General features: G+C 32.9%; 2 protein-coding genes across 4 annotated transcripts; one reads left to right on the top strand and one right to left on the bottom strand.

The window, feature by feature from the left end:
- The first annotated feature begins 1,769 nt into the window (after positions 1 to 1,769).
- On the top strand, positions 1,770 to 20,412 carry LOC131841198 (protein shifted). 3 transcript variants are annotated; one of them, XM_059189470.1, is made up of 8 exons: positions 1,770 to 1,939; positions 9,595 to 9,786; positions 10,587 to 10,826; positions 11,463 to 11,606; positions 16,228 to 16,428; positions 18,634 to 18,729; positions 19,406 to 19,609; positions 20,295 to 20,412. In XM_059189470.1, exons 2-8 carry the CDS (start codon positions 9,624 to 9,626, stop codon positions 20,336 to 20,338), a joined length of 1,092 nt encoding a protein of 363 aa, XP_059045453.1. In that variant the 5' UTR covers positions 1,770 to 1,939; positions 9,595 to 9,623; the 3' UTR covers positions 20,339 to 20,412. The 3 variants fall into 3 exon arrangements, with proteins under 3 accessions (XP_059045453.1, XP_059045452.1, XP_059045455.1); XM_059189469.1 differs by having other exon boundaries at positions 11,463 to 11,627; XM_059189472.1 differs by having other exon boundaries at positions 11,463 to 11,627; positions 19,406 to 19,604; positions 20,295 to 20,386.
- Positions 16,889 to 22,990, bottom strand: LOC131841199 (5-demethoxyubiquinone hydroxylase, mitochondrial). The gene is made up of 4 exons (XM_059189473.1): positions 22,885 to 22,990; positions 18,510 to 18,592; positions 17,792 to 18,020; positions 16,889 to 17,354 (listed from the first exon to the last, which is right to left on the bottom strand). The coding sequence occupies exons 2-4, from the start codon at positions 18,579 to 18,581 to the stop codon at positions 17,077 to 17,079; spliced, it is 579 nt and encodes a 192-aa protein (XP_059045456.1). The 5' UTR covers positions 18,582 to 18,592; positions 22,885 to 22,990; the 3' UTR covers positions 16,889 to 17,076.
- Positions 22,991 to 23,019: the final 29 nt, after the last annotated feature.

Raw genomic sequence — 23,019 nt, 5'->3', positions numbered from 1 at the left:
GTATAGTGCCCGTGAGCATGCGTTACAACATATCAAAAAAATAGGCATGGAATGTAAAATAAACCATAACATAAGAGGTATATACATTGGCACATAGTATTTGCAGAGTGTCGGCTAACGATATTATACCTACACATTTACATTGAATCTAATCGTCCCTAATGAGGTACACGATACAGTTACCTACATATCTATTATATACATATCTTTGTAAAACAGATGTCATGTAGACTGAATTGACTGCCAACTATTTTCATGCTTTGTTACTAATCCACGTTCCGAACTGAGATAGCGATCTAGCGGCTAGGTGGCAAATAAAATAGCTCCGGAATAGCACACGAGTTAGGAAGGAACCATTTTCTTGTATGGGATGGGGTATCTGTATGTAATATTATGTTATCTGTGCCATTACTAACCATCCACGTTTGAATAGGATGAGGGATCGGGTCAAGTGGGTTACTGCAGTAAAATTATGAAGCACTGAGGCACACTGAGGCATTACAGCTTAGTCTTCATGAATGAAAAACGCCATGGAGGCAACGATTACCACTCCATCTGGTGGGATCTTGTTTGTCATTACAACTACATTAAAAATGGATCTGCCCATTTTTAATGTACTGATACATATTTTATTTATTTATTTCTTCACTTTAACATGAATATAGATAAAATGTTTTAATACGTTAAAGACCATACGCATGCCCACCGGTGGTGGCCTCCGCAACGAAAGTAAATTTACACGTCGGGACTGGGTGATCCCCCGGGAGCACTTTAATTAAAATAAATGTAGGGATTAAATAATGTCTACCTCAGTTTATTGTACACTAAAAACGTATTTAAAAAATAATACACGTAAGTAACAATAAAAAAAATGCAGGTCCCTATGTGAGAAATATGGTTTTTCAATGCGGTCTTCAACGTGTTAACAACAATCCCTGATCTAAACTCAAGGGAAGGAATCAGAACAGGAGAAATCTTATCTTTCTTCTTAGTAAAAATATCACTTATATTATAAACGCGAGAGTTTGTGAGTATAGACAGATAGATGTTTGTTTGTTACTCTTTTACGCAAAAACTACTCAGCGGATTTTGATAAAACTTTACATTAATACAGCTTATACATCAGAATAACACAGGCTACAAATTTAACACAGATAATGTATAAATACGAGGGTCCTGCCGTGTATATCGTTAGGTATAATACATATACTTGAATACTGTTAGATAATCATATTTGATTTATTACCTTGTTAATAGATACAAAACAATTTCAGAATATTTATGGGGTTAAACATATTAACCTCGGTCTGATCGGGCCGAGTATATCTTTCAATTAGTCTTAATTACGCTTCCTCATTAACGAATATTTATTATGGTCACTAGTAAACGGTTGTAGACAGAGAAAGCAATTCTGCATCTACGGATTATTGAATATAAATCGCTATATATATATTTATAAATAAGGCGGTTAGTTGTGAATACGTAACAGAAATAAGCTTTCTGTAATTGTGTTGGTATCATTTATTATTTATACAACAATTTTGTTTCTTATAAGTGATTATATATATTTTTTACCTACAATACTTTTGATTCAATATAAAAATATCATTTCTATAAACCAGGAGATGTCCAGGATGACGATATTTTGTATTACCGAAAATTATATTATATCATGTGGTAATCTTTATCAGAATGGAATAAGGATTAGAATCCTCTGATTTAGTGACTGGCAAACGCATAGTGAGTTTGTTGATAAAGCAAAAGCACAAATGTAGGCAGTCTGCGTTGAACCGCACTTCTATACAGACACGTATCGTTTGATAATATTGAAACGTAAAAAGACGTTCGCGAAGTGTGAGTGAGATATAAAAGTGTGGCCACATGTCCTTTGCCTTCAATTAAAAATTATTTGTGTGTGTAAGGATTACCTTATTCACGGGTACGTATAAATTATGTTTTCGAGTTGTCACTGTCGCGAAATTCTTGCGGGATAACAGCTATCTGTAAACAGATCGTTGATCCCACTTAACAAGTTAATTGTTTGATCGATGCTAAACCAAATCGATTTTATCATTGCTTAAGCACTTTTGGATAGTTGATTTAATTATAAATGTATAGTAAGTATTCCTTAGTCATAAAAAAAGTTGAGATTGGTAACAGTTATTAGAGACATTAAAAAAAATCAATAATACATACAAGTCCTCGTATGGGTATAAAAAAAGTTGGATAGAGACATTAAAAAAAATCAATAATACATACAAGTCCTCGTATGGGTATAAAAAAAGTTGGAAGATTAAAAAGAACGATGAAAGTAAACAATAGTATCTGGCGCGCGTGTAAACAAGAGCAGCGTTATTAATAGGGGGCTAACACCGGGATCAAATGTTGAAAGCACAATGCACGCTGCACCGGCCCGGTAAACCCATCCAAATAATTAATAACTTTGTCTCGGCCAATATCCAGCCGAGGTCAAGGTGCGAACACTGCAATTACAAAACCGGATTTTTATCCTTGTGAAAATAACATCCATTTTATGTTAGTTGTATTATAATGGAATAGGTATTTTACTAATTAGTAATTGATTCAAACGAAACACTTTACTAATTGATAACTGTTTGTGAGCTTGTATTCTTATACGAAAGAATACTACCTACTCGCCCCGGCTTCGTACGGGTGTAGGTTCATGTATTATACATTAATGTTCTTCTTGAAGTCTTGAATCACTCATATCTACTGCTAAGAACTGCACTAAAATCCCTTGCGTAGTTTAGAAGCCCTAAGTGAACAGACAGCGGAAAAGGCTTCTTTTTATACAAAGTATGTAATGATTAGCATGTAAAAGAAAGAGAAAGAACATATGTCATTTTGTTATTTAGGCTTCAATCAAATTCGCGTAGGTATAAAATATTTTTTGAATGAAATTTTCATTGAAATTGCACTTTTTGCATAACTATATTAATTTTGAGAGATTTGTTACATGCATATATTTCTTAAAAAAGATTGTTTGAAACTATGCAAGTTATTCTTTTTAGAAGCATTACAGTTTGTTCCTTATATTCAATTTTATTTTAATTTTCATAATGGCGTACTCCGCCAATAAAACTACATTAAAAAGTAATAATAATTGCTCTATGGCTTCTATTTTTAAAATTCTATGAAACATCTGCAGTTGTATATTGTCTGCAATTGTAAAATGAGGTTTTCCTTTAATGAGATATAAATAGTATACATTAGTGTAAGTACTAATGACTCATTACGATTTCAGCTCAACATCGGCATGTAATACTAGAAAATTAGTTATCTTAGGTACTTATATATAGCTAAAGTGACATGTGAGATTAGAACAATTGACCTAAAACTTTCTCTTTCATATAGGACTAGTTGTACTCACGTCATTGTCTGCGTGGAATTTAACTTTATTTTTCTAAAATAAAAGTAGCCTAAGTTTACTCTTGACTACTACAGACAGAGACAGACACAAACAGACAGACAGACAGACAGATAAAAATTGTAAAAAATGTTATTTTGGTGTACGTACCGTATTTATATTCATATGTATGTACTAAAAAACTGTTATTTCAATATTACAAACAGACATTTCAATTTTATTTATATGTATAGATATAATTTGAATTAAAAAATCACACAATTTATGGCCAGTGTCAATTTTAATAATAATGATTTGTTACAAACGATTAAAAAAAGTCTAGTACACGAATAAGTAGGGATGGGCTACAGGACAGCAGCGGTGGCGCGGCCCGTTGCCGGACATTATTTTTTTACTTTTTACTCTGTTACCTGTTTCTTGAACGGGTATCGTATCGGCCCGGAGCGGCTGGTTAGCTTAACAAGTAAGTCAGAGGTGCTACACATTTTGTTAAAACGTTTGTTAATTAACTGACTCAACTTTTTAATCAAACTGGTTTCACCCGCGTTGCATTTCGGTATATACATTTCAATATAAAATATAGCCTATGTGTTATTCTGGTGTATAAGCTATATTACTGTAAAGTTTCATCAAAATCAGTTGAGTAGTTTTTGCGTGAATGAGTACAAAGTTTCACGTTTATAATATTAATATTGTGAGCATAAATAAATCATCAGGTAAATAAATAAATTATTGCTGATGTAATAAGCAGCAAGTTAGGTACTTTTATTTTAGAAAAATAAAGTTAAATTCCACGCGGACGAAGTCGCGTGTACAGCTCGTATATATATAAAATACTAGGTACTTATGTAAGTACAGTTTGGCGACAGATTTGCAAACTGCACATGGGGTCATTCGCACATTGCTCGTTATCGCAGGATGTCCCCGTCAGGCGAAACTCACAAAGTAACATTTGCATTAAAAACATTATCTTCCCCATATACATTATTACTAGCTGATCACGACTTTTCCCGTTCTCATATGAATCTTCTGAAAAATGCCTAAATTAGAAATGTACAAAATCTGTATAAAAGTTCCTAATAGTTAGTCCCTAAATTAAAAACAAAATATCTAAAGAAGTTAATTCATTTTTTGCCTGTCTGTTTACCTGTTTGTTCTTGCTAATCTGTGTAGTGGCTGCACCCATTCTGACGAGACTTTCACTCGCAGACAGCTTAACATAAGCTAAGAGTTATAAGGTTGTACATAAGTCAACATTCGACTTCACCGCCCGAGTTTCTCTCCCTGTCCAGACAAAAGATAAAAGTATCTCCCTGTCCAGGCAAAAGGTAAAAGTCCCTCCCTGCCCAGGCAAAAGGTAAAAGTATCTTCCTGTCCAGGCAAAAGGTAAATGTCCCTCCCTGCTCAGGCAAAAGGTAAAAGTATCTCCCTGTCCAGGCAAAAGGTAAAAGTCCCTCCCTGTCCAGACAAAAGGTAAAAATTTCTCTCTGTCTAGGCAAAAGGTAAAAGTCCCTCCCTGTCCAGACAAAAGGTACAAGTCTCTCCCTGTCCAGACAAAAGGCAAAAGTCTCTCCCTGTCCAAGCAAAAGGTAAAAGTCTCTCCCTGTCCAGGCAAAAGGTAAAAGTATCTCCCTGTCCAGACAAAAGGTAAAAGTTTCTCCCTGTCCAGGCAAAAGGTAAAAGGCTCTCCCTGTCCAGACAAAAGGTAAAAGTCTCTCCTTGTCCAGATAAAAGGTAAAAGTATCTCCCTGTCCTTTAGATACACGTTCTAGTAGAGAACTGCAGTACTAGATAGGACACGATTGCCCTATCGTTCGCACTTCGACCACACATATATATATAAAATAACCATGTAGGCATTATTCGTTAATTTGTTTATTAGTTCATAATATTTGTTTGTTTTTATTGCCTGGTGTTTGGATATATTTGTTACCCATGGTCATGTATACCATTTGGTACCATGGTACAGTTAGCTCTACCAGTATCCTAATATTTATGTAATCTGTGACTTCTGAAGCGAAGGAGTAGGTACCTACATAATTAGTTAGTGATTTACAATATTTTGATAGTTTTGGATGCCGATTTAAACCTGCTGTCAACATGTTGACCACTCCGTCATAAAACAATGAACTGCCGATAAATGGTCATTCTATAGGTGACACTGAATTTATAAGATTGTAATCCTCCAAGCATCTAACCTGACTAACATTTATAATCTATACCTACATCTATACATATAAATAGAATTGAAGTGTCTGTTTGTAATATTGAAATAACCATTTTTACTACATACATATGAATATAATATAGGGTACATACACCAAAATAACATTTTTACCATTTTTGTCTGTCATCTTGTCTGTTTGTTCCAGTTAATCTTTGAAATGGCTGGACCGATTTTGACGGGACTGTTATTGGCAGGTAGCTGATTTAACTTAGGCTACATAAAGTTTAGGAAAATTCTTTTATTTTAGAAAAATAAAGTTAAATTCCACGCAGTCTAGGTCGCGAGCACAGCTAGTGCCTAATATAGTTATTAATATTCCAAACAACAAACATACCTACTTACCTATTTATGAAATATATTTATCATAACTAATTTGGGGGTTATCTCAAATTACATTGTTTATGTAACATAAGTACTCCAATAAGTAAAAATGTAATAAAATTAAATAATATATTCACCTCTGCAATGGTCTAATAAAATACTTAAATATTTATTACCAATCGTTTCCTCTCGTATAGTTTCCCGCGGCTTTTCTCGACTTGTCTATAGACTTCGAGGATCTCTTATGTATCTACGATCTTAATGTCTATGGATTTGGCACCTGTTACGAGTATATACGACCTACTTATTAATTTGTGATTTAATATATAGTTGTAATAGTTTAGTTGTCAAATACTGATTGACATTAGTGTAAAAAATATTATAAGAAAAGACAATACAATTCTTCTGCTGCAAACATACATATTATTTATTAGTAAGCATATCATCTCAACAGAAAAGATCGCCACCACAACAACACCATTGTTAGACTGCCGAAACTGTCACTGACCAGATGGGTTGAAACCCGAAAAAATTATTATATTAAAAACTTTTAGGGATCTTTCCATTATCGGAATTAGTAAATTCATATTTTCAAAATATATTTTTAAAATTAGAATTCCCGAAAACCACAGAGCACACTACGTTTTATAAGAGTTGTCCTCGCGTTTATGATACTTCTAAAAAAGGATAGTCTGCACAATTTCACAGTGCTACGAACAGAACCTTCAAAATGAATCTATGGAAATAAATGCTTGCAAATATATTATTCCTATTTCAGTATTTATAGTTAAAAATATTTTATTTCTTGTTACTTAAATTCAATCAGCTTGCAAAGTAAATACTGAGAAAAATAATCAATATTGAATCGAACTACGAAATCGTAACTTTGTAGATAAAATAATTAGTTTATTGACAAATGTGTGAATAACCTTCACCTCAAATCATTAAATTGATTGGAGTACCTAATTATGCATGTTATTTTTATGCTAACCCATTTTCACCAAAAAAAAACATTTTGTAATATTGGTTTGACTCTCACAGATTCTCTATTTAGTTGTCACGTTTTCAAAATGGCACCTACGCTGGTTTCTCCTAGCAATCATTCTGAGCTAATCGTAACCTATCTCAAGAATTGGGATGCGAGCATGTGCATATGACTTTATAGAATTAATTTATATATTATTGACTTATATTTCACTATGTGAATTAAACAGTCGTGCTGTTGTAGTTCCAAAGTTTACTTTCCTTATAACAAAATCCGCTCTACCACTCTATAATATGTATATTACAAGCTATATAGATTAATATTTGTATAAATTCCAACAAAGATCAAGTATATTATAATGACCTTTCTCTCAATTAATATTTCTTTAAAAAAATACACGTGAAAATGGTTTTAGCGCACATATTTTGTTTCCGTAAGCAGAGGTATGATAAATTTAAGCGCCAACCACTGTATACTCTGTGCTACAAAATATCTGATGACCTTTGTAAACTTTAAACTAATTTATTGACACATAACAATAAAATTAAGCATATTGTGCATGACGTGGGCGTTTGTTTTTAGTCTATGATTGTTATAATAACAAAATACGATAATTATAATTTAGGCATTCGTATGAGCTCAACAGTACCACAGAGTATTAATAGTTTTTTTTTTAACTTGAATACAAAAATGATATAATATTGGTTGACGCGTAAACTGTAAAGGATGACATATGTATATGGATGATCACTTGGTCCATGAGATATTTAAAAAACATTTATTTCTATATGTACAAAAATACGGGTAATCATAATTTTAAATGCAGTTTCTCGTTGAAATTTCCCGATTATCTACTTAAATTAAAATGTCCTGTAATAATATCCTTCAATAATTAACACAGCGCCATCTAGTTTAAAAAGTTATTGTGTAATGAGTACTAGACAAATAATGAATAAAATCAGATATTTTTATGGAAATATGTACATAGAAAAAACCCCGACCGATACACAATCTTACGCACGAATACAAATGTTTGTACCATACGAGGAATCGAAGCCATGACCATCGGAAGTAAATTGTTGTATTATACCGCTAAACCACCGAAGCCGTAGCAAAAGTTAGAAAATGTAATAGATAAGATATCCCAATGATGTCTAAACTTTAAAATTTTATTGAAAATCACGATGTTGTTATTCTCAAGTAGAGCCTATTAAAAAATGCATAATTGCTACTTATATTTTAAAAAAAAAAGAAACATATCTGTTCATAGACAAAACAGTTGTGCATCCCTGCCCTTGGTCTTCTTTTTTGTTAACACCTTTCGTAAGTATAATTTGACATCGGGAGCGAGTAAAAAAAAACAAGAACACATTACTTTTGACAGGGGATATTTAATGAAGTTGTCGCTTTTTTACGCGCTACAGTCTTTTCTCACGGTTGTACCTGTGTGGAAGCACGTCCCATAAGCGCTCAATCAATTAACTCTGATAATACTATTTTTTCACCCCCATTTTTTGTTGGTACCGTTTGAAACGCGCTTTGTAAGTTTGACCAACAAATTATAAGCTATTTACACGGTCATTGTTGGACACCCTTTTTCTTAAAAAGGCATGAAATATAAGTTACACAGTTTAAAAGAAACTTACGTGAATAAATCCAAGTTGAGATTTTAAAGCAGTTACGGTATAATACCATTTGCGTAATTAAAAAGACTTACCACAATATATATGTTCATTCGATGATCTGTCTGATACACCTATGTAGCCTGTTTTTTTTAATATTACAGTGTTTTGGCATTCTAATTATTCTTAGATTGTTACACAATTAGAAAAAAGTTTCTTAGGTACTGTTGGGTTCTGAATGTTGTTATGAGTGTAATATATAGTTATAATAGTTATCTGTGACAATAATTCCAATATTTAGATATTTAAGTTTATAAATGTTTAATTTTCTGAAGATAATTATTTAATAACACAAATAATACAATTCACAAAACAAGAAATTATTTTGCATGCAGCTGTTGCTGATATAAGCCAAGTACCTATGTTATTTGTTATGTTAATTCATTATTTTGCACAGTGAATAGCGTGAACATAATACTTAATACTAGCTGTATCCGTGCTTTCAACCGCTCGGAATTAACAGACTGTGTTATTATGATTAGCTATATTATTGTAAGGTTTCATTAAAATCCGTTCAGTAGTTTATGTGAAAGAGTGACAAATATCCCTCCATCCACACTTACAAACTTCCGCGTTTATCTTATATATAAAATTCTCGTGTCACAGTTTTCGTTCCCATACTCCTCGAAACGGCTTGACCGATTCTCATGAAAATTTGTGAGCGTATTGAGTAGGTCTGAGAATCGGCCAACATCTATTTTTCATCCCCCTAAATGTTAGGGGTAGTCCACCTCTAAATTTTTATTTTAATTTTAAGGCAAAACAACGTTTGCCGGGACAGCTAGTAATATCTATTATTACGATAATCTTAGTATAGAAGAAAGGAAATATCATACTAAACAACGCTATAATGCATAATATATTATGTAAATTAGGTGAAATATAAAGATAAATGTCAAGTAAGTGTGACGCAGACAAAGTGGCGAGGGTCAGCTAGTAAATGTTATTCTATTCTGTTCTGTTCTGTTCTATTATATTCTATTCATTGCAGGACAGTGACGAGAAATATAAAATTGAAGTATGTGGCGGTCGGCATCGACAGGCGCGAGGCTGGTGGCTGGGGTCGCTCTTGCTATGTCGCTCACGGTAGGCGCCGGCCGCCGGGGCCACAGGGACCCTGAGGCCAGACAACACTCCGACATATCGCTGTGGATTGATGAACAGCAAGTCCGCATGTTCAGTGGTAATTATTATTTATTGTACCCTAATTTATGTCCCAGAAATGGGCAATGGTCTCCGATCTCACGCTTAATTAAGGCTCATCGAAAATTTATGTCTCACAAAAGTTAGTTGGTACCAGCGCCACGAATACTTCGAAGCTCGCATTGTGATTCGATTCCAGCTGCATCACCCTCAATGTCAGGTTACTTTTGGTCCGTATATAGTCAATAATGTCCTGTTCCTTGATGACGTAGTGTAGGCGAAATATGTAGATTTCTATTTGCATTGTGACACATTATGTGTGTGACATGTGACAATGTGACACAGTATGTGACCCTAAGTCTGACATTGGTGACAATAGGTTAGAGGAGGCTGAAATTAGCTCAATTAGGGCCCATCCATAAATTACGTCACATGTTATGGGTGTAAGTGTGACATTGGTGACAAGAGGGTAGAGGAGGCTGAAACGTAACGTATGGGCATAAATGTGAAATTGGTAACAATAAGTTGGAGAAGGCACAAACTTTTTTAGGATAAATACACGAAATTGTAAATGTTTTATGATACTTATATATATAAATTATATATATTTATAATTTTCTAAATACAAATAATTTATGTTACATATCTATCTATATTTGACATATAATACAATTTTAAATGTAAATTCATTAATTCTATTGTATAATTTGTATATTAGGTACTAAAATTTTTGCATGCCAAAACAATGGCGAAATATGTGGACAATTTTATTAATACTGACATTCTTTTAATATTTATACCATATTTCATACAAATAAATACATTTCATTTCATTTACAGGCATATCAATGCAAATATACGCAATATTGAACGGTCATATATCACCGTACATTTTGGACCCGAACTTCTCGTTGAAGCTGCCCGTGATACCTTCGGAGGTGGGCTACGTGAACTTCACGTGGAAGTCCAGGAAGAGATATGAGTACAACTTCGATACTCTCACCTCATCAGATCTCAAAATACTGAAGCCCCCCGTTCTCTCAATTAAAACTAAAGGACGGGTGCCTAAAACGCCTAAAGGTAAAAACTACTATAAAACAAAGTCGATTTCGCTGTCTGTCCGTCTCTATGTATGCTTAGATCTTTAAAACTACACAACGGTTTTTAACCAGTTTTTTTTTTAATAGATAGAGTATTATTACTAGACATAAAACTACGCAACGGTTTTTAGCCAGTTTTTTTTAATAGATAGAGTATTTCTAGACAAACATTTATACTATATATATAAATATTTCTGTAATAATACATGTACACCCGGGTGAAGCCAGGGCGACTACATATTATTCTATACAAGATCTAGCGTACCCTGCAAACGTTTTGGCATATAAATTAAAATCGCTATTAAAAATAGGGGTTGATAGTAAAAGGGTGATAGAAGGTTATAGGTTTTTTTAATGCCGAATCATAAAAAAAATAATAAACATATTTATGGTGAATGACCCTTATCATTGAAGGGTATGAAAAATAGATGGCGGATATTCTCAGACGTACCCGATATGCACACAAAAATCATAAAAATCGGTAAAGCTGTATCGGAGGAGTTTGTTAACAAACATGAGAATTTTATGTATTATATATATTTATAGTTATAGAAAACTTGTCTTCAATACGTGTATTTATTAAAAAAGATATTTATGACTGAAGTTTTGTCCCCAGAGTTCAGTATATTTTTGCCATGCATGGGCAACAGCAGCGGCGTAGCAACATTCGGAATAAGTCTCGAACTCAAAACTGTTCATAATGTCTCGTTAAAAGGCACCCCATTAAGGTTAAGTTTAAAGAAGGAATGCGCACAGAGAGGTGTGTATTTAGAGAGGACAGGTATTGTATCGCCAACGCATTTTTAACACTACTCGCCTGTGTTTTTGCATCTGTAGCTAAGGAATAAACAATAATTATAATATTGTGCATTCTATTTTCAAATTTCGTGTTTTAATTATTAATTGCGCCAATCTAATGGGCAATAGCTGTTATCTACTAACATGATTCGAAATTTGAAATCAATTACTAGCATCCACTGAGTTTATAACCACTATGACATCATCAATAACTATGAGCATGTAATCACTATATTTTAATTAGTAGTTTTCCAAATTGAATGATTTGATTGATGAGTTTTTAGTACAGGAAAAAATCTGAGTCGTATAAAACCACATAACAGAATCGATAAGTAGTGTGCACTAGCGGAGAACCGCAAACAACGAGGGTCGAGTATAAAGCCAACTGTTATTCAAATTCCCCTAAGATTGCATAATCGGAGATAATAGGGTTTTTAGTATGTAATCCTGTCTGGCAGGAAATCCCACGTATTTTACCTGAATTCTGATATTTAGTGAAGTAATATTTTTTATATATAAAGTACCTGATGTAGCCAAACAAGCAATAAAATCGGATTACACAGATTACACTACTAAAAAGAAACGTGGTTATTTCTCTATGGATCCTTTATGCTAATTTTTATAAGTATTAATGACTCGTTAAACCGTAGTAATAATGAAAATTCTTTATATATTTATTCTGTTATGAACTTATGATACATAAAAAGGCTACTTATTTTCAAAAACACAGGCGTGGTGCTTTTACTTAATTTTTAACATTAATTATTTTATTATCCAGATTACAAACGCAAGGCAAAAATTAATGAACACATTAACGAATTTTTATATGCTAATTAATTTTGATGACTAATTTCATAATGTCTATTTTTTCAACTGTTTGTCGTGCCTATATGTCATACAAAATTAATTCATTATTTTTGCCTAACTTCTACAAATAAATCAAATAAAATGTGTTACTTTGTTACAATTCTAATACACCGTGATGAAACTTTCAGTATGTAAGTATTTAGTATGATTATATTTTCCCTTAAACATCTTATAAATCCCTTTTATCGATTGAACATTTTGGTCCTTAACATTTATTTTTTTAAAGTAAAAGTAACATATTCTAATAATTAAAGATCCTGGGCCAAGTCCTTTGCCTATCCTAATTAAACGATTTTTAAAACAATAATAATGTTATAATAATTATTCTTCTTTTATTACGGCGATATTTTAATAGTTAAAATATATTTATAAGATGTTTTATTTTTTATAAATGTTGCAACAAGACGGGGCAGATCATTCCTTTCATGTACCTAAGAATTAGAATAAAAAAAAACTCTATTTTCATCATTATTTCATGTGCAAAGTGACTATATCCAAGGTTATAACGTTCTAATGGTGTATTAGAATCAGGATTAGTTATTTCGCTTTATTAATTAAACATTTCATGCTTTTTAGCCCATAAATTGTGCCAAACGGACGCACTAAGCCGTTTGCGAGGTACTAAAACATTGCATTTAGTCCCAGCTCAAATTTATTTTGCTTTATGCTAACTAATAACCTATACGGCTGCATATGAAGGTGTGAACCGCCATAACATACAATAAACTAAGTCTTTGTACGCACGGTAGATTTGTGTGGCGTTGAACAATACGGCAATAGATATTTTATTGGTGCATTGTTTTTGAATTTATGATTGGTTACATATAACAGATTGGATGTCTAGAATTGTAGTTGCCAAGCGAGTTCCCTGTAATACGTGTTCTTTTTAACCCTAGAATAACAAAATGAACGAAACAAAAAACCTTAGAATACGAATTGATATCTAAATTTTGAATAAAAATACTTTTTTTTTTTTAGTTATTTAAAAACTTGCATCTAATAAATATTTGATATATGTATTACTATTTTTTTCTATAGTTTCGAACTAATCTTATGAATATTACAAAAATACATAGATATGTATTTGTCAGAGGTACAGTTTTTACGAATTAGTACCTCGTACCACAAATTTCAGCCTGAGGAGTTTTTTTTTCAGTTTCGTATTAAATATACGTTATTAATGGTAAATGCCTTTATTTATTATAAAATTCTTCATGTTAAGACGAGGTTAACATTATAAATAACGTACATTATAGGAGTGCCGTAATATACAGTTTTTTTCAAAAACACAGCTACTGTAATTTTTAGGAGAAATCTCGGCTGGTAGTTTATTTCTCAATCTGAGTGTTCGCAAGGGTAAATTCCTCTGAAATCCCACTGTGCGTGACCACATAAGTTTTAAGGTGTGAGAATGAATATCAGGTGGATGGCGAGCGATGCAAAAAAATTGTAATACTGAAAGTTCTAAAACAAAACTTAGATATATTGTGGTATGCTGTATCTACAAGATGTAACTAAAGAAAATAACTAAAGCAGTTCTTAGTTACTGTTCTAGAACTAAAATCTGCATTAGTTATTTTCTTAGTTTCAATTTGAAGAAAACATAAAAAAGAGGCGGTTCACACGGTATTTGAAAATATACTGTAATAATATATGCTATTATTAAACATAGTCATGTGGGTGATTTTTTTATAATTTCACTGCAAGCCTGACCATATACCACTCAGGCCGTATTAACACGAATGCATTGTTTTTTCTGGTGCCTTGTCGCGGAGTCCGCTGATTGGCTGAACTCACGGTGCCTCTGCTCACAGCATTTGCGTTTTTAGGTTTGTACTACATTCTGCTTGCTTTAGACTTAGGCCGCACTCAATATTTCTCCTGCGGTTTTCAAAATCAAAATCTGTCTGCGGTTACTTTATTTAAGTGGTCGCACGCAAACTACAGTTGCCGAATTATGTAACGATGTTATTTGTTATATCTTCTATTGTAAATTAAAATCTAAAATAATAATAAATTTAAATCCTGGGTTTGCGATTTTTTTAACCGTTTACGCGTGGTAATTTGGGGCTAATTTATACGTTCAAATTCAAATAAATTCAATGTAGACCATTTATCAAAATGGTCCACCTACATTGAATGGAAGAATTGTAATTTTGAACGCGTTTTTAAAATTGTTACTGATATTGTTACATAATTGAGGGTTGTTACTTTATCACGGTTTTTAGCCGTTAATAAAATAATAGTATAGAGTTTAAGAACAATTACGCGATCATTAACGACTGTGGTAACTGCAGTGCGGTCTAGGTTTTATATCATGCTTGACATAGAGTAATTGAATTTGGGTAAACTGACAACTAATCGACTGTATATCAGCAGCCTTAATCTGGTACCACAATTCATTTGTCAATTTCTAATACCGACCTATATTGCGTTTAAACAAGTCCCCTTATCTATGATAAATTCATCTAGACTTTTTGTAAATAAACTATTGTTTAATCTATTTGATTAATTGTCTATATTCACGACAAAAAGTCCAAATAAGGTAGATAGACTAACTTTATCGGTTGTATAATTTGTTTCCACTGTTACTAGTCTATATGGAGTTAATTATATATGACATGCAAATTACGGCAAAAGTTGAAACCTACCATTTTAGAAATAAAAAAGTACACTGTAAAGGTGATAATGTATCAATACATATACTGTGATGAATATATCTATATAACATGGGTGCACATTATGTGAAATCGATCGACTTCGAACTCGCGACTTCTGTGAGTCCTCACTAAATGATTGAAGTATAAAATTTTCATATTTTTCCTCAGTGGATACTGTATAGTTTTATTATTAGTTTGGAAGACCCAAATTAACTGACACTAAATCTCAATTCAGATTTACTGTATCAATTTTATATTTAATGGACTAATAAAATCCTAATTACACCTGGTATTTTTGTACCCACTACTGGACCTTTCTGGGATTAAATAATTCTTACATTATGAAATAGATTTAGCGATATCATGAAGAATTGGAGAGTAAGTTGAAGTAATTGCGTATTCTGTCTTTGTCTATATCAGCAGGTTAGACAAAGGCAGACACAGCTGATATAGTAGCTATTTCTAAAGCGTACACAAACACTTTCGACCTAAAACATCAAAATTTGGTAAAGTAGTGTGGCGTAACATAATATATGTACACCATCACGAGTTTGTTGGTTAAATAAAACTGCATAATATTGAAATAAGAACTATTGCTTAATATATTTATATTATTTCATTTAATATCGCTACTATTAGCATGTGTTAGACCACAAATGTTCAGCAGTGTACACCCATAGTGCAAACTAGTAACGGTGGGAATTGATCACCAATAGATGAGGTCGTGACGCTTCCAGTAGAGGTGGTCCAGTTTCTGCACTGAATATTTGAAATGAAATTAAATTGTTTACTTTGCAAGGAATGTGGTGTGCACAGTGATTATAAAGTGGATACATATAGTTCCATACAATCCGCCTTATGTGAAGACATGCAAAATATTACATTGGTTATACTTCAGTAAATAATTACATAATTCTTTCTTCTGTGGTCTCACACATATTAATAGCATAATAATAAATATATTAAGTAATGAAACAGTCTTCTGCAAAATAACACCTAAACCAATAAAATAAGAACCTATCTATTTTGAAATCTGTTAAATATATCGATTTTCAGAACCTGACCCGGAATGTGACAAAAAGTGCGCCAATCAAGGTCGCTGCAATCATGAGAAAATATGTCAATGTCCTGATGGGTATATGGGACAGCACTGTCGGACCGCGCTATGTTACCCCCAGTGCTTGAATGGGGGTAACTGCACTGCGCCAGGGGTATGCTCGTGCCCGCCGGGGTACCAGGGCCGGAATTGTGAAGGAGGTATGTCGATATTATCAGATTTATATAGATACTTCACCCGTAAGTACTGTTAAGAACTCTTTGATGTATCTAAAGAAAGGATTATATTTTGCTGTCCTTTTTTTATTGATGCCATATCTTTGGAACTAATTACAATTATAATTTAATTATATATATTGGGATTGCTCTACTACCCAATAAGTACCGTGCTTTGCAATCCGTGTTTTAGTTTGAATGTTGAGATATAATAGCAAAATAATAATAATAATATCTCTGGACAATTAAAATAGCGCTATCTAGTCCCACCTTAAGCAGAGCTTGTGTTATGAGTACGAGACGGCTGATATATATACTTAGATACATTATTTTTGTAAATATAACATAAAACATCCAGACCCATTACACACAAATCAAACTCATGAATAATATCGGTCAGCTTTTCAATGAGAAGGAGAATCGAGGGGAACATACAAAACCAATATTAAATAACTAACAATTTATTCTCAAAATATAGTACATATTCATTATGCATAACATTTCTTTTGTATATTACGACATTGGCAAACAAGCATACAGCACATCTGTTGGTAAACGGTTACCGTAGCCTATGGACGCCTGAAACACTAGGGGTATCACGTGCGTTGCCGACCCTTATGAGAACATTATTGTCTATACTCGTTTCGAAATCTCTATGGCCACTTTGCACCCCGTTTTGATAACTTCAGTGAGAGCTTTATAAAACGGCGCTTGCTCGGCCCCGTGGTCGATACCAGTGTCGTGGTGCTCCTGTTCCTCATCACGGAACTTTGTGATGGTATCAAGGATGTCCTTATCTATGTTGGGGTCCTCCATAAGCGTTCGAAGCTGGTCGTTGTAATGGTCGACTATGACTGTTTCTACTGCTACCGTGCATGCCATTGCAGCTTCTTTGCCTAGAAGTGCTGTACCTAAAGTTACATCAAAAGATACAGTTAAAGGTTTGTAATTAACTAATAATTTTAAATTATAACGAGATGAACGGATTTTAGTCGTAAATTCTTCCAAGTAATAGGAAATGTTGATTGATTTAAGGGGGCAAACAAAATTTGATTAACGGTTTGTTATGCTATCAAGGTACCAATCTACAAGTAAAAAATGTACTTCCTTTATTATTTTTATTTATTATATTCGAAAAAGTTTTGATGTTCAGTAGTTCAAATACATTGTAATCCGAAAGTATATTAATTTGCTAAATAAAAAATAGTAATTTCTTTAATAAAATACAAAAAATTAACGAGTTTCAAGCATTGTTGTTCCACAAGGATCTATACTCGGTCCAATGCATTTTTAATTACATCTAATGGTTTTAGTAATACACTTTTAATGAATAATTTGTATAACTCACCAGCCCCAAGTACAAAACCAGCTATATTCCATATTGGTGTGAGCGCAGTAGGCCGTACTCTGTAGTCGTTGATAAGCTGCTCAAACTTCTCTCGGTGTCTTTTCTCCTGCTCCCACATATGCTTTATCAAGGGACCTTCGGCTGTGGAGCCTAGGACAGCCATTTGGCCTGCGTATATCCTATCCGCGCCTAGCTCGCCTGCGTGGTCTACGCGGATCATTTTGTCTAACTGCAAATAATTAGCCATTCTTGAGCCACTCCTGAGGAGTACGTTACTATGCTTGTATGTCCAATGTTAGGTACATGCCGGAACATAGCTTGCAAAGCAAACTGCTAGTGGCAGAAGTAGGTGAAATTGAAATATACAGAAGACTCTGTAATATTCTCACTTTATCCCGCTATTCTCTAATATCGTCAATAGAAAAACGAGTAATGACTTGGCTTCAACTCAAAGACCCTAATGGGCCGAACACCGACATAACCTTGTTGACGACGTACTTCTAAATGCATTGTAGCAATAAACACACATAAGCGTAATGTAAAACGCAGGTGCAGCCGAATAGTGCGTCTCTGTTTTAAATACTGCTTTTCGGAGTAGAAACGAACTTGCCAATACATAGGCCATCAGCTTGCTTGCTGTTCCGATGACACAAAATCTGCATTTGATGTTAAATAATAATTATTATTCATAAGTTAGGGTGTTAATTATACCACTTACATGAGGATTCTTTTTCCAATAAGGTAAATTCGCCTTGGTGACTTGTTGTAATAGACCTGTTGGTCGAACCATTATTCTTCAACCTGAAACAGAATATACATCTAATTAAACATATTTATTTCAGGTATATGCTCACAGAAATGTTTGAATGGCGGCAAATGCATACAGAAAGACACTTGCCAATGCACAAAGGGATATTATGGGCTAAGGTGTGAATTCTGTAAGTATGTATAACCTCATACAGGCATATTTATTAAGGACATAGCCTTTTATTGTTTTTAAAAATAAAATATTTTGAAAATAGAACGTCAAACATATAATGACGATGTTGGGGCTGTATGGGCACAGTTTTCCTTGCCTCTCCTTTAAAGGGAGAACGAAAAAACGACGATATTGTTTTTATTTTAAAAATTATTCTTCCTCGATTATTCGACTTATGGAGCGGCTGAAGGCCAACTCCTGACAGACGGATACAACTTCAGTCTGAGGGCACCGCATTCATTAATTCTATTACATTTGTAGACCGCCATCTATTTATGGTCTATTTATCGCACCGCTCGCCATGGACAGGAAATTCATCCCCACACGCTGAAACCTTTGTGGTCTCGGTCAGTGCGGTTTCAGAGGAGCTTCCTCCAGCTTACACTTAGATTGTGGAACGAACTACATGCCGAGGTTTTCTCGCGATACTCCAGCTTGGAGTTTTTCAAAAAGGGTATATTAAGGTTTCTTGAGGGTCGGCAACACGCACGTGACACCCCTGGTGTCTCAGGCGTCCATAGGCTACGGTAACCATTTACCATCAGATGGACCGTATGATTCTATGTTACTACTTTAACATAAAAAATATATATTTTTATCTGGTGCAATAAATATTATAAATGTTTTAATTTTAGCAAAATGTGTGATCCCGTGCTTGAACGGGGGTCGGTGCAAAGGGGTGAACAAATGCCGGTGCCCCATCGGCTTCGGGGGCGACCACTGCGAGGTGGGGATGCGTGGTGGTGAATGCACCCGGCCGTGTTGGCATGGAACCTGCGTCGGCGGCGTCTGCCAGTGCGAGCCTGGCTGGTGGGGGCGGAACTGCCGTCGCTCGTATGGTATTATTATCAGGAATAATAAATTAGGTCTTAAAGAAACTGTTTAACATGTAAGTGGATGAAAAGGGACAGGACGACCAAAAAAGTTAGATGGATTATAGCAAATGATGTCTTAAAGAGAATGGATGGAAGACGGACGTCCAAAAAACAGATATATAGATTGTGTGAAAGATAATATATATATGAGATGATATGGTTAGGCTAGATACGACAGCTGATAGATATTAGAGAAAGAAGAGGACATACTGCGCCGACCCCAAATAATAGGATAAAGCCAAGTCTGTGGGTGACAGAACGAGTAGGCAAAAAAATTGCAACCAACCTGATGGCAAGTGGTAACCGTCTCTAATATATACATGAACAGCACTAAAAATGTTATCGTGTGACACATATGATGCCACTTGTGCCACTTCAGAGGATTAAAATGCCTCTTATCTTGTAATTTCACTTACTACACTACACTTTAATGCTTTTGACGACCTCAATGGTCTATTAGCGGTTTAGCACCTAGCTTCTGATGGTCGCGGGTACTATTCTCGTATGATACGAGCATTTTTTTGTAACTACTCATTGAAATGTGATGTATAGTTTGTAATTTAGTGTAGATTCTGTGTGAATGGACCTGGGTAACTGATTATTCATATACAGATGATTAATGTTTTAATATATAAATTTGTATTGACAGGCTCGTCTGAAGAATCCAGTGAACGTAAACCCAGACCGCGATGAATACAATTGTTACAAATAAATGAACTGTTTACATACTAAGTAATGATGTGATTTCTTAATTTTATTATTATAATTATAATTTTTATACATATTAATTTTATGTAAATTAAATAATAATTAGTCATTTAGATTGTAAGTTCTGTCATTTAGGTTTATAAAAAAAATGCAATATAATATAAGCGATTATAAAAGTCTTATTTCTTTCACCTTTCAGTAATAATTATTATTATTGTGCAAAAAAAAGCAGTTACAAAATGGACTTAACTAAGTTGCTTTATCAATTTCCATATATAATGAAAGTATTTCTCAAAAACTATTTGATACCCAGTCCAGGGCAGTAGTGTCTAAACTAGGCTACTGACTCTGTATTGTTATATCGGGTCAATGTTGTCCCTCTAATCATACTCGTGCACGAGTGCTGCTTGTGGGGGGACTGGTCTGTTTGGATTACGAACACCGATTACACTATTTGCTTTAGAAATAGCATATACTGGTGATCACTCTATTCTCCCAAATTTGAATTTAAAAATGAATCTGTATTTACAATAATACAGATTCTATTTTATTTTCAAAAATTTCAAGATAAGTACAACATTTATTTGAAAAGAATACGAGCTGAGTTTCTTGTCAGTTCTTCTCATCTCGAAATCATTCTGAACTGACGATAGATTTGACATATCATAAGAGTCTGTAATGGAACTGAACATGAATAAATACATTTTAAATTTTAATTTTTTATAGAAATGGTATAATAATACAGTCATAGTATAGGATAAAGCTGATAACCAGTAATTATTCCTGAACAAGAACAATCTTCCCTATTAAGTAATAATATAAATAATAAAAAAAAACAAAAATTAAGTCCATTTGTTTTCCATTATGTTTGTTGATGAAATACTTCAGTTATATTAATATTAGGGATGTAATATTCTATATAAAATTTATATTATAATTTAATTCCTCATTTGGGATAAGTCGTAAGAGAATTATATCCAGCTTATTTACTGTACAATAAAGTGTTATAAATAAATAATTTTTTGCACAATTAATAACTTTACCATAACCTTAATTTTATCTTATCTTTTGGATGTTCCGAACACTGGATTTTGTATTTACTATTTGGACAAAGAAATCAGATGAAAAAAAATGGTTATCACTCAATCAATTTATTGTAATATTAACATCTATTAGAAGATCAATTTATTATAATAATAATAAGTTTTGTCATAATGGACTACTTTTACACATCCCTAATGAATATTAGATGATTTCTAATGTGGTATATCACTCATGAACTCAATCAAATTTACTTAAAATTTCCCTGTTAACTGCAGGTAATTCATATTTACTATCTGACTGAATATTCACTAGTATATTAACCAACAATAATTAAAATGTTTTATCAAATTTATATTTTAATATTCTTTTTATTATAAACATTTTAAACATCACAATAATAATATAACATGATCTCTATGTGGTATTGAAATAAAGTATTTCAGATTATGTTGCCTTTTATTTATATAGAAATATATACTATGATATATATATTTTCTTATTATCTCAACAATAGGCAAGTATTGTTATTATTTGATAGGTTACATCATACATCTCATTCATTCATTCATAATTTAAGAGTCATCCTCTTGTCGGTGAGATTACGCCATTTTACACAATCTTCCATCAGTCTTTTTAAATGTTGACACAACACAACTCCTATTTCCATGATGTAACTGTACCTTGGTCTTCCCCTCCCCCTCTTTCCTTACCTCATTAATAATATTAATAAATTCATAGTGCCATATCACATAGGTATATAATTTATAATAGATCACATCTATTATAAATTATATCTATTATAAATATTATTATTATAAATATAAATATGTGTCTGTTTGTTCTGCCTTTTCACGCTTAAATGACTGATTCTTGAATGGCTGAATCTTTCGAGTCACTGACTTTTTTTTATACTAATTTGAATAATGATTATTACTTACATCCACAAGATAAAAAAAAACTAATATACAGAATTGGACTTTAATGAGTAATTTAGTGACTAATATAGTGAACAGTGATTTACTGGATGAGGTCAAAAATATTACAGTTAAATAATGTTAGGCCTGAGATGTTAAATGTATAACCTACAATCAACCGTAATAGTCATCAATCATTTTTATACTTGATAAAATTACAATCCAAAACCGAAAAATAAAAAAAAAAGTATATTTATACTCTCCCAAGTATCGTTCACATATTGGTGTATCCTTGTTGATTGTAATATTATAAAATGTTATTAACACTGTTTATTTGAGTTGTAAGTTTGTAAAGTTAATTTAAATAAGGGAAGTAAATACGCTATATCAATAAGAAGTCTGAAAAGAATCCAGTCTATAAATTATTAATACAATAATAATAAAAATATAATAATATTATTAATCAATCAATCAACAGAATAATATAATTATATTATTAAGTTGTAAGAATGATATTATTGATAAGGAATAAAAAATAGCAAATTAATAATATAATATTTGTTTTGTACTCACTTTATAAATAATCAAGAAATAGAGCCACTGACAAACAACTGTATTGTTATATTTTTGGAATTATGGTAAATAAGTTCATCAACAATAAATAATTGACACAAATTTGTTTACATTCGTATCGCAAAATGTCAAAAA

This window comes from Achroia grisella, unplaced genomic scaffold, assembly GCF_030625045.1.
Source record: "Achroia grisella isolate CSIRO2021 unplaced genomic scaffold, CSIRO_AGI_Agris_v1 utg1574, whole genome shotgun sequence".
Classification (NCBI taxonomy): Eukaryota; Metazoa; Arthropoda; class Insecta; order Lepidoptera; family Pyralidae; genus Achroia; species Achroia grisella.
Note: the sequence above shows the minus strand (reverse complement) of the source record. Positions and strands in the feature narration are given on the sequence as shown.